Below are 12,691 nucleotides of genomic sequence, written 5' to 3' on the forward strand. Positions count from 1 at the left end.
TTGGACACTGGAATGGGCTGCCCCGGGAGGTGGTGGAGTCGCCGTCCCTGGGGCTGTTCAAGGCAAGGTTGGACGTGGCACTTGGTGCCATGGTCTAGCCTTGAGCTCTGTGGTAAAGGGTTGGACTTGATGATCTGTGAGGTCTCTTCCAACCCTGATGATACTGTGATACTGTGATACTGTGAGACAGTAGACAGAAAGCAGTGTTTTGATTTTGCGATGGCTGGCCTTCATGTGAGCCATGACCCTGTGCACAAATGGGGCCTGCAAAAGGGCTCTGCTACCTTCCATGACACAACCTGATCTCAGTTGAGCAATCTGATACCAAAGAGCTCCGCTTAACAGCTTTTCATCTTTGTTACAGGGTGCTTATACCTGACTCACCCCAGATGTTCAGCAGAACTGACTTTCAGAGCTGTTGATGTATTCTTGGATGTCAGTATGGCCACTGTGTGCTCCCCCTGACAGAGGACAGCTCGTCCCCAGCCTTCATGTATTACTGATAATCATGTTTGTGTCCTTCTCTCGCAGGGGTGCGGCGCCAGATTGCCCACTGCATGCGAAAGGGGAGCGGAGTGATCAAAAACTCCTTCTGCGACCCAGCCACACAGCCAAACGGGCGGCAGAAGAAATGCTACGAGAAGGACTGCCCACCCAGGTGACAGATACTGAGAGGGCTCTGGTAATCATAGACTCAACCAGGCTGGAGGAGACCTCCAAGATCATAGAATCATAGAGTCAATGAGGGCTGGAAGAGACCTCCAAGAGCATTGAGTCCAACCTATTGCCCAGCCTTGTCCAGTCAACTAGACCATGGCACTAAGTGCCTCATCCAGGCTTTTCTTCATAGAATCAGTCAGGGTTGGAAGGGATCACAAGGATCATCTCGTTTCAACCCCTCTGTCATGGGCAGGGACATCCTACCCTAGATCAGGCTGCCCACAACCTCATCCAGCCTGGCCTTAAACACCTCCAGACATGGGGCTTTAACCACCTCCCCGGGCAGCCCATTCCAATGGCAAATCAATCTCTCTGTGAAGAACTTAGTGCTGAACAGCAGCCTTATTCAATAGAAAATGTTGTTCCTAGTACTAGACTACTGTGGCATCTTTGGCCTGCCATGGTGAGAGCTCCCAAGCACTTCAGAGCAAGGTAGCAGAAACCCAGTAATGGACATATTAGAAGTGAAAAGTTTCCAATGCAAGTTACCGAGCAGTCTGTGCCAGGCATGGCAGAGTTTGCTCTGTATAGATACTCTTCTTGTTCATTTTAGGTGCAGGTATGCCTGAGAAATGTGGAAACTGTTAATTAATATAAAAATCCTCTTGTCTTAGCTCAAGTGTTAAGGTATTGTTTAATAAGTGTTACTAACTTGCAGCGAGGTTTTAGAAACCTTCTCGTACTGTTTTTCAGTACTTTTTGATGCTCCTTTGTCTTGTATTGTGAGGGAGGATGAGTGGAGTTGTACTATTCCTTTACTCTAATTATTGTACCTTCTTCCTAACACTTATTATTTGACATATTTTTGTTATTTCCATTCCCATAACATTATTTTAGTTTACACTCAACTCTGTTTTTGTTTTGATTTGTTCTACCATTTCAGCTGGTAAGGTAAGAAAGACTAACCACAACAAACAATCCAGTGGCAGCAGAACTGTGGGCTTCTAAAATAGGCATATATTTGCTCTAAGACATCAACAGATTTCAATGTTGTGCTTTAAGTAGTGGAACATGTTACTTTTTTCTTTCATTGTCTCCATAAATATTTATCCTGCTGTTCATAACAGTACACCAGTCTTTCCCTGGTAACTCTAGTTAAAAGCAAAGTCAAATTGAAGTAATTACAATGTCTGATGTCATTTACCTGGACCTGAGCAAGGCCTTTGACACTGTCTCACACCACATCCTGGTCTCCAAGCTGGTGACACATGGGTTTGATCGTTGGACCACCAGATGGATAAAGAGCTGGCTGGATGGCGTCAACCAAATAGTGGCTCTCAATGGGTCCATGTTCAAGTAGAGGCCAGTGACAAGTGGAGTCCCTCAGGGATCAGTCCTGGGACCAGTCTTGTTCAACAGCTTTGTGGGTGACATGGACAGTGGCACTGAGTGCACCTTCAGCAGCTTCACTGACAACACCGAGCTGTGTGGTGCAGCAGACAGGCTTGGGGGCAGGGGTCCATCCAGAGGGACCTGGACAGGCTGGAGAGGTGGGCACAAGCCAATCTCTTGAAGTTCAACAAGACCAAGTGCAAGGTCCTGCATCTGGATTGAGGCAATCCCAAGCACAAATCCAGGCTGGGCAGTGAGTGGCTGAAGAGCAGCCCTGAGGAGAGGGACTTGGGGATGCTGGTGGACAAGAAGCTCAACATGAGCCAGCAGTGTGCACTTGCAGCCCAGAGAGCCAACCAGGTACTGGGCTGCATCAGGAGAAGTGTGGCCAGCAGGGTGAGGGAGGTGATTCTCCCCCTCTACTCTGCTCTGGTGAGACCCCACCTGGAGTACTGCATCCAGTTCTGGAGCACCCATTACAAGAAGGATGTGGAGATGCTGGAGTATGTCCAGAGAAGGGCCATGGGGATGCTCAGAGGGCTGGAGCAGCTCTTCTATGAGGAGAGACTGAAAGAGTTGGGGCTGTTCAGTCTGGAAAAGAGGAGGCTCCCAGGTGACCTTCTTGTGGCATTCCAGGATCTGAAGGGGACCTACAAAAAAGCTGGGGAAGGACTTTTTAGGCTCTCAGGAAGTGACAGGACTAGGGGAAATGGAGCAAAGCTGGAGGTGGGGAGATTCACAGTGGATGTGAGGAGGAAGTTGTTGAGCATGAGAGTGGTGAGAGGCTGGAATGGGTTGCCCAGGGAGGTGGTTGAGGCCCCATCCCTGGAGGTGTTTCAGGCCAGGCTGGCTGAGGCTCTGGTCAGATTGATCTAGGGTAGGGTGTCCCTGGGCATGGCAGGGGGGTTGGAACTGGATGATCCTTGTGGTCCCTTCCAACCTTCACTGGTTCTGTGATTCTATAATAATGAGTCCCTTGAAGTGCATCACATTACATTTGGTAGATGTGAATTTTGTGAAGCTTTAATGTAAAAAAAGCACTGCATGGCTGTTGGTTTTATTAGTTGTTTGCAGATATCTTCACAACAGTAGATGATGCTTCCTCTGGGAATTGCATCTTTGCACTGACAGCCTCCATAAGTGGCCAACATTGCATTGTAGATGGCTAGAAAATCAGTCGCTGGTAGATCAAACTTATTAACTAGTTGACAAGTTATGAGCTGAGACAGCTCACATATATAAGGGCATTTCTTATTTATAACACATATAAATTGTGCTATTTGTTTTGGAGTACCAGATGAGCCCTGTTTTTCTCTTTTTCTGTTTTTTTTCCCCAAGTGATGCATTATTCAGGCTTGCTCTTGAAAGTGAGGGAGAAGAATTTGTCCCCTGCTGGGCAGATTGTAGAATTAGGTGATTTGTGAACCGTGCTCTTCTGCAGGCGAGGCAGACAAACTCTCATATGCTGGCAGTCTGAGTGATGCTTCTCATGCTCACGCTGCGCTGCCGAGGAGAGTCCGAGTTATCCTTCTGAGTGTAGCAGAACACTGACAAAATGCAGTGTGAGGAACTCATATGTATGTAGTTCTGGAGTCACATTCTGTACCTGTTTTTCCTTTTATAACAAAAAAGTGCCTGTAGTAGTTTGACCATGGGCCTATCTAAATTCCTGTTGTGTCTCCCAGCAGGGCTGATGAGCCTAAGGAGGAGTAAGGACAAGACAAGCGTAAATTATATCTCATTCTAATACTCTTCCAGCTTCCAAATGGTTATAGTTCAAGGCATTTCCAGAGGCATTTTATAACCTGCCAAATCAGCGATCTCCTATGAACCTGTTTTCCAAATTTTTGTCCAAGCCTACCTCTGCAGCCTTGTAAAACTTCTGTCATGCAACCTCCTCTGCAAGAAGCTCCAAAGATTTAATTCCTCATTTTAATTATTTTGAGCCTGGCTTCCGCTAGTTTCTGTTAGTGGCCCTTAATTCTTCTGTTGGAAGAGCTGGTAGAGAAGAGTGAATTCCTATCCATCCCACTCAAGCCCTTCATTTTGTAGATGGTCTCTGTTCAAGGCTGTAGTCCTAGTGTGGGATTTTATAGATACTTGCTTTCCCTGGCATTACCTCTAATCCAGACAGATGGTTACACATTTTCACCTGACATGTAAGACATCACTTAGTGCAGTTCATAGAATCATAGAATCAACCAGGTTGGAAGAGACCTCCAAGATCAGCCAGTCCACCTATCTCCCAGCACTAGCCAGTTAACTAGACCATGGCACCAACTGCCTCATCTAGGCTTTTCTTGAAAACCTCCAGGGACGGTGACTCCACCACCTCCCTGGGCAGCCCATTCCAATGCCAATCACTCTCTCTGCCAACAACTTCCTCCTAACGTCCAGCCTGGACCTCGCCCAGCACAACTTGAGACTGTGTCCCCTTTTTCTGTTGCTGGTTGCCTGGGAGAAGAGGCCACCCCCCACCTGGCTACAGCCTCCCTTCAGACAGTTGTAGACAGCAATGAGGTCACCCCTGAGCCTCCTCTTCTCCAGGCTAAACAACCCCAGCTCCCTCAGCCTCTCCTCATAGGGTTTGTGTTCCAGGCCCCTCACCAGCTTTGTTGCCCTTCTCTGGACACGTTCCAGCACCTCAACATCTCTCTTGAATTGAGGGGCCCAGAACTGGACACAGGACTCAAGGTGTGGCCTGACCAGTGCTGAGGACAGGGCAAGAATAACCTCCTTGTCCTACTGGCCACACTGTTCCTGATGCAGGCCAGGATGCCATTGGCTCTCTTGGCCACCTGGGCACACTGCTGCCTCATCTTCAGCTACTATCTATCAGTACCCCCAGGTCTCTTTCTGCCTGGCTGCTTTCCAGCCACTCAGTCCCCAGCCTGTAGCGCTGCTTGGGGTTGTTGTGGCCAAAGTGTAGAACCTTGCACTTGGCCTTGTTCAGTCTCATCCCATTGTCCTCTGCCCACCCATCCAGCCTGTCCAGGTCCCTCTGCAGGGCTCTCCTACCTTCCAGCAGATCCACACCTGCTCCTAGCTTGGTGTCATCTGCAAACTTACTGATGCTGGACTCAATCCCCTCATCCACATCATCAATAAAGATATTGAACAGGAGAGGGCCCAGCACTGATCCTTGGGGAACACCACTAGTGACAGCTGCCAACTGGATGTGGCACCATTCACCACCACTCTCTGAGCTCTGCCATCCAGCCACTTCATGACCCCGCACAGAGTGAATCTGTCCAAACCATGAGCTGCCAGCTTGGCCAGGAGCTTGTTGTGGCAGACAGTGTCAAAGGCTTTGCTGCAGTCCAGGTAGACTACATCCACATCCTGCCCCACATTCACCAGGCAGGGAACCTGATCATAAAAGGAGATCAGGTTGGTGAGACAGGTCCTGACCTTCCTAAACCCCTGCTGACTGGGGCTGATCCCTTAGCCATCCTGTAGGTGCTTTGTGATGGCACCCAAGATGCCCTGTTCCATCACCTTGCCTGGCACTGAGGTCAGGCTTACTGCTCTGTAGTTTTCTGGCTCCTCCTTACGACCCTTCTTGTGAATGGGTATCACATTGGCCAGCTTCCAGTCTTCAGGGACCTCTCCAGTGAGCCAGGACTGCTGATAAATGATGGAGAGTGGCTTGGCCAGCTCAGCTGCCAGTTCTCTCAGCACCCTAGGGTGGATCCCATCTGGTCTCACGGACTTGTGAGGATCCAAGTGTCTCAGCAGGTCCCTTACTGCTTCCTCATGGATTAGAGGGGGACTATACTGGTCCCTGCCTCCATCTGCCAGCTCATGAGTCCAACTGTCCTGGAGACAACCTGTCCCACTAGTGAAGATTGAGGCAAAGAAGGTTTTAAGCACCTCTGCCTTTTCCTCATCCTTTGTCACTATGTTCCCCTCTCTATCTAACAAGGACTGGAGGTTGTCCTTGGCCCCACTCTTGCCATTCATATATTTAAAGAAACATTTTTTATTTTCCTTGACAGCCGTGGCCAGCCTAAGCTGAGTTCATTGGTGTGTTAACTGTAAAGAAAATCTGAACATTGGAGTAAGGTTTGACTGTCCCAAACAGCATGATGTAAGATAAGTGAGAGTTGGTGTGAAGTACTGAAGACCAGCTGTTTTCTGCAGAGAGATGGCTGAATTCTGTGCTAGAGGACGGTGCTGTTAAACACAGTTCTGCAGGGGACCTATGGTTAGTGCTACAGCCACGGCAGTGAAACAAATGGTCTCACACTTTCCCAGAGCAAACAAGTTTATTTATAGAAACAACCTATCTAAACCAAGAAGGATCTTCTGTTGTGGAACTCTCCCCCTTATGATCTGCTAAATCCTATTGATGGAAAGTGTGCTACCACAAAACTAGCCACTAGACCACTAAATCAGAATTAATTTATCAACAGTCACCACTTGCAAAGAACAGCTTTACTATAATGTTTCACAGAATCACAAAATCATTCAGGTTGTAAATGCCCCTTGGATCATAGAGTCCAACCATTAACTCTACTGAAGTTCACCCCTAAACCATATCTCCAGGCACCACATCTAACTGACCTTTAAACACATCCAGGGATGGTGACTCAACCACATCCCTGGGCAGCTTATTCCACTTCTTCATGTCAAATCTAAGTCTGCAAATAGAACTGCATTCAGACTGAGCTGATAAGACCACAGGGTCACAGAATGACTGAAACGTTCAGGTTGGAAAAGACCCTTGGGATCACCAAGTCCAACTGATAAGCCTACACCACACCCAGATGACCTTAAACAGATCCATGGTTGGTGACCCAACCACCTTCCTGGGCAGCCCATTCCAATGCCTGACTACTCTTTTTGTGAATTTTTTTTCCTGATCCCCAGAATAAACCTATGCAGTCTCAGCTTGAGGCCATTCCCTCTTGTTCTATCCCTAATTACCTGTGAGAAGAGACCAGCACCAACCTCTCCACAATGTCCTTTCAAGCAGTTCTAGACAGCAGTGAGGTCTCCCCTCAGTCTCCTCTTCTTTAAACTAAACAGCCCCAGCTGCTTCAGTTCTCTTTGTAAGATTTATTCTCCAGGCTTTTCACCAGCTTCATTGCCCTCCTCTGTGCTTTTACCAGCACCTTCAAATCTGTCTTGTATTGAGGTACCCAAAACTGAACACCGTACTCAAGGTGTGGCCTGACCAGTACTCAGTACAGGGGGGCAATCTCCTCCCTGCTCCTGTTGGCCACAGTATATTGCTAATACAAGCCAGGATGCCATTGGCTTTCTTGGTGACCTGGGTACACTGCCAGCTTGATTAAAACCTCCAGGTCCCTTTCTTCCAGACATCTTTCCAGCTCACTTCCCCAAGCCTCGTGACTCTTATAAGCATTGTCTTATCTCATTAATCCATTTCAAGAAACTAATTACAAACTATCTAAATGACAGACTCCAAGAGGTCAAGAAGTCCAGATCTTGTTTGCTAGCTGAAATGGTCTACCTTTTTTTCCCCTGTATTTTCTACTGAAAGAGTCTGGAGCAAAGCAGATAAAATCCTTAAAGCGTTGCAATACCTGTATGCCACATGTTGGCTCAGAACAAAATAAAGGTGGCTGAAGAGTTGAGAGTTAAATTATCATACAACCACTCGTGTAAACCTTGATGGATGAAACTAGACAGAAGTACAACAAGATTTTGTTACAAATGCATGCTTTTCCCACATTTTGCTATGGAACATGGAGAGATGTTGAGGTGCTGGAACTTGTCCAGAGAAGGGTGACAAAGCTGGTGAAAGGCCTGGAGCATAAATCCTATGAGGAGAGGCTGAGGGAGCTGGGGGTGTGCAGCCTGGAGAAGAGGAGGCTCAGGGCTGACCTCATTGCTGTCTGCAACTACCTGAAGGGAGGCTGTAGCCAGGTGGGGGTTGGTCTCTTCTCCCAGGAAACCAGCAACAGAACAAGGGGACACAGTCTCAAGTTGTGCTGGGGGAGGTATAGGCTGGATGTTAGGAGGAAGTTGTGGGCAGAGAGAGTGATTGGCATTGGAATGGGCTGCCCAGGGAGGTGGTGGAGTTGCCATCCCTGGAGGTGTTCAAGAAAAGACTGGATGAGGCACTTGGTGCCATGGTCTAGTTGACTGAATAGGGCTAGGTGATAGACTGGAGTGTATGATCTTGTAGGTCTCTTCCAACCTGGTTGATTCTATGATTCTATGATTTCCAGTTGTGTATTTCTTTATTATGCAGGTATTTTGCTCCATAGGTGCAATAATAAAAAATTATAGATAATTATTGAAGACAGAGAGATTTTAACCATCCAAGTGTTGTGAATGAAGATTTGCTCTCCTCTATAAAGAAAATGCCTAGAGCCTTTTTAACCTGCCTATCCACTTGACAGAGTAACTATAAATAGGTTATTTTATGAGTCCTTGTGATCTCCTGGGTTTTATCTGATGCTGTTGCATTGTTCTTCTTCTAGGCTGCGTAACAAAACCCAGCAGCATAGTAAGGAAATATTGTTTGTATTGTAAAACACAGAGTGAAAATCAGTCCCCTATGGCATCTGCTGCTCTTGGTGCTGAAGAAATGTACCATGAAAAACAAAAAGTATGACACAGTAAGGTGGGAGAGAGGGAGCTTCCAGCACCATAAGGCATGAATGCAACAAACTTTGCTGATAAAATCTCATGCTGCTAACTTTTTCAGCAGCATCCACATCTTGTTCAGCACACATCATCCAGGTATAGATGAGTATTAGGATCATAGAATCATAGAATCAACCAGGTTGGAAGAGACCTCCAAGATCATCCAGTCCAACCTAGCACCCAGCCCTATCCAGTCGTCTAGACCATGGCACTAAGTGCCTCATCCAGGCTTTGCTTGAACACCTCCAGGGATGGTGACTCCACCACCTCCCTGGGCAGCCCATTCCAATGCCAATCACTCTCTCTTTGAAGAACTTTCTCCTAACATCCAACCTATACCTACCCTGGCACAACTTGAGACTGTGTCCCCTTGTATCATGGACAAAGCAGCTGGGCCCCACCTTAACTGTTAGACTTGGAAACTCAACCTTGGGAAAAAAGCAATGGGTCTCATTTAAAGCAGGTGACTGACACCTGACAGAATCAGATCTTCTGCTTACCCCTGTCTCAGGCTGAATTGTGGATGAGCTCTGCACTCACAGATGCAGCTGAAAAATGACTGAGGTTATGCTTTCAGCATACAAATTGCTCTCAGTAAAATCAGTGCTCACACACATTAGTTGTCCAAATCATGCATTTTGCTTGTTTGTTTGCTTGTTACCCTAGTTACCACAGGGCAGATAGGGAAGCCTGAGTGATCTGGGCTTAATATGAAAAGCATATCTCTGAACCCAGAGTTTATATTGCTGGTTCTGTTTCTTGTAGTCTTCGACCGTTTCCTTAATGTGCTCATCATAGGTTGTTTTCTGAAGTTTCTTACACCTCTGATTTCCAGGTGGTGGGCAGGAGAGTGGCAGAAATGTTCAACTACATGTGGCCCAACAGGCCAGAAGAAGCGAACTGTACTTTGCATCCAGACAGTGGGATCTGATGAGCAGGCACTGGCTGCAACAGAGTGCCAGCACCTGCTTAAACCAAAGACCCATCTGTCATGCAACAGAGACATCTTGTGCCCATCTAACTGGACAGTGAGCAACTGGACTGAGGTAAATTCATGGCAACTGTAACACTGAACATCTTTTTGTCCAAAATGACCTGTTAAAGTCAGCACAGAGAAGCAGCAATTTGGGGTTTTTGCCTGTGGGGTTTTTTTGTAACCTGTCTTCACAAGTCATTTATGCAGAAGGGAAACCTACAAGCTACCCTGCTTGCTAAGATTTCTGCAAGTGTTGCATGTTAGCTGTTTGAGTCACAAAATGAATCATAGAATGAATCACACAGTGGTTTGAGTTGGAAGCAACACTAAAAGTCGCCTAGTTCTAACCCCGTGCCATGGGCAGGGACACATTCCACTAGAGCAGATTCCAAGAGCCCCATTCAACGTGTCTGTGGACATTTCCAGGGATGGAGCATTCACAGCCTCTCTGGGCAACCTGTTCCAGTGTCTCAACACCCTTGTGGTGAAGAATTTCTTGCTAATATCTAATGCAGATGTACCTTCTTTCAGTTTAAACCCACTATCCCTTCTGCTGTCACTACATGCCCTTGTGAAAGTCCCTCTCCAGCTTTCTTGTAGCTCTCCTCTAAGTACTGTAAGGCTGCTATAAGGTCTCCCTGGGGTCTTCTCTCAGCCTGTCTTCATAGAAGAGGTGCTTCAGCCCTCTGATCGTTTATGTGGCCCTCTTCTGGATATGGCATATCAGGTCCATGTCCTTCTTGTGTTGAGGGCCCCAGAGCTGTACACAGTACTCCAGGTGAGTATTCATCAGAGGAGAGGAGAGTCCCCTCTCTCCATCTGCTGGCCACACTTTTGATGCAGCCCAGTGTACCATTGTCTTTCTGTGGTTATTGAACTAAGACTGTATGGATTATTAATTTCATAAAGTCCACAAAGATCTGTGAGCTGCATGAATAATCACAGAGGGTTTGTGGTGCTGTAGGCAGCCATCACTGAGCCAGGCAGGTATGTTTTTGGCGGCAGGATTTTAGTATGTTTTTTATAACCCAGGTATAAAAGGTCTGGGCTAAACAACTTCTGTGATTCATTGAAGAAATCGAATTCTAGCATATTGCTTTCATATTTTCTCTTTATTGTGTAGTCTTCCTTTCACTAATGTTTCCCCAAGGTGATACTTTCTGTTCTGAGAAGTTTGGAAAGAGTTTCTTGATAACAGAACATGATCCTTGGGAAAAGGCTTTGATGTTGCTTATTTATAGTAACACTTCTTTGTTAAAAACAGGTTACCTGTTTTTATTGATATGTACAGCAGAATGAAGAGGGTGGGTGTATTAATTCTGTTTCATTTGCAGTGCACAGTTACTTGTGGTGGTGGAGTAAGGACTCGTAATGTCACTTGTGCCAAAAATAACCGTGAACCATGTGATACTTCCAAGAGACCAAATTCCAAGGCCCTGTGTGGTCTCCAGCAATGTCCTTCTGCTGGAAGACTTCTGATACCTCCACTGGCACCTAGAAGAGGGAAGATCATAATCAGAAAAACAACTACTCATCCTGAAAGGAGTCCTCCTCGCAGAATACCCATACCAAGCCCGAGGTCCCATACAACAGAAATACCCAAACCTGAAAGTGTAACTCCTACTTTGCCTACATCCTCTGGCTTTGGTAATGCCTCAGAAAAAGAAGGAACAGTCAACAGAATATTACACAATAATTTTGTTGCATCAAGTGATGTTTACAATTATCCACTTGTTTCTACTGAAAACAGTTCACACCAAAATACTACTTCATGGCTTTTTCATGATAGATTAAGTACTGAAATTACCAGACACGTTGAAAATGTTTCTGCAAGTGAGCCAGTTTCTACTGTAGAGAGTGAGGTACAGAGAAATGAGGACACTCCTGTCTCTTCTTTTACCAGTAGTCCAGAAATAACTCCCAGCTATGACTACTTAACCGAAGAATCTGACGACATTGATAGGTCACTTGGAGGCAACGAGAAACCAACCAATCTCCTTAGCAGCACAGAACCCAATCCTGAAATCAGAAGCAGGAGCACAACCCTAGATACTACCCTTCCTGTCATGCAAAATAAGAGCATGACTTCTCAGCCTTCCCCAGCATCTTATCACCAGGACCCCTCTACACCCCTCCCTATTAGCAGAGCAGCACAGGATGTAGTGTTTCCAACGACAGCCAGCTATACCAGCCTGCAGGTTGGTGTGCCTGATGTAGAAGTAACTACCCCACAAGCATCAGTCACAGTAGTGCCCACAGCATTCGGTCATGTACCAAGAGCCCACACTGAAAACAGAAGAGTGACAAAACTACCCAACACTGTAACCACCAGCACACAATTGTTAGGTCTCAAGCACACTCTCAGGAACCAAAGTGCTTTGATGAATGTGACAGAGAACCATCACCTAATCACATCCAACAATTCGCCTGGTGGTGCCTACTGGATAATAGGCAACTGGAGTGAGGTAAGTTATTTTTAACTTAAAAGAAGGGTAGAGTGTGAACAGCTGTCTGAACTACTGCTAAGTAAGTAAAGTGTCTTAGTTTGTCATGATTACCTAATGTGGTTATCATATGTTTGAGTGAAGTACTTTGTCACACCACAAAACTGGACTTGTTCTGCTATCAGGGAGTGACAGGACTAGGGGGGATGGAGCAAAGCTGGAGATGGGTAGGTTCAGGCCGGATGTGAGGAGGAAGTTGTTGAGCATGAGAGTGGTGAGAGCCTGGAATGGGTTGTCCAGGGAGGTGGTTGAGGCCCCGTTCCTGGAGGTGTTTCAGGCCAGACTGGATAAGGCTCTGGCCAGTCTGATCAAGGGTGGGGTGTCCCTGCCCATGGCAGGGGGATTGGAACTGGATGATGCTTGTGGCCCTTTCCAATCCTGACCGATTCTATGAAGAAAAGCCTAGATGAGACACTTAGTGCCATAGTCTTGTTGATTGGACAGGGCTGGGTGATAGGTTGGACTGGATGATTTTGGAATTCTATGATTTACCAGGGATCTGGAAGCAGGAGTTGAGCACAATGTCAACAAGTTTGCT

At 46.6% G+C, this 12,691-nt stretch overlaps 1 protein-coding gene across 1 annotated transcript in view; it reads left to right on the forward strand.

Annotated features, from left to right (window-relative positions):
• The window catches only part of ADAMTS12 (ADAM metallopeptidase with thrombospondin type 1 motif 12), a 257,252-nt gene that overhangs the window by 221,486 nt on the left and 23,075 nt on the right, over positions 1-12,691 (forward strand). Inside the window, exons 17-19 of the mRNA XM_064176516.1 lie at positions 532-658; positions 9,509-9,719; positions 10,984-12,114. Of these exons, the coding sequence (XP_064032586.1) occupies positions 532-658; positions 9,509-9,719; positions 10,984-12,114 (1,469 nt within the window). The remainder of the gene's footprint in view (positions 1-531; positions 659-9,508; positions 9,720-10,983; positions 12,115-12,691) is intronic.

Source organism: Pogoniulus pusillus, chromosome Z, assembly GCF_015220805.1.
Source record: "Pogoniulus pusillus isolate bPogPus1 chromosome Z, bPogPus1.pri, whole genome shotgun sequence".
Classification (NCBI taxonomy): Eukaryota; Metazoa; Chordata; class Aves; order Piciformes; family Lybiidae; genus Pogoniulus; species Pogoniulus pusillus.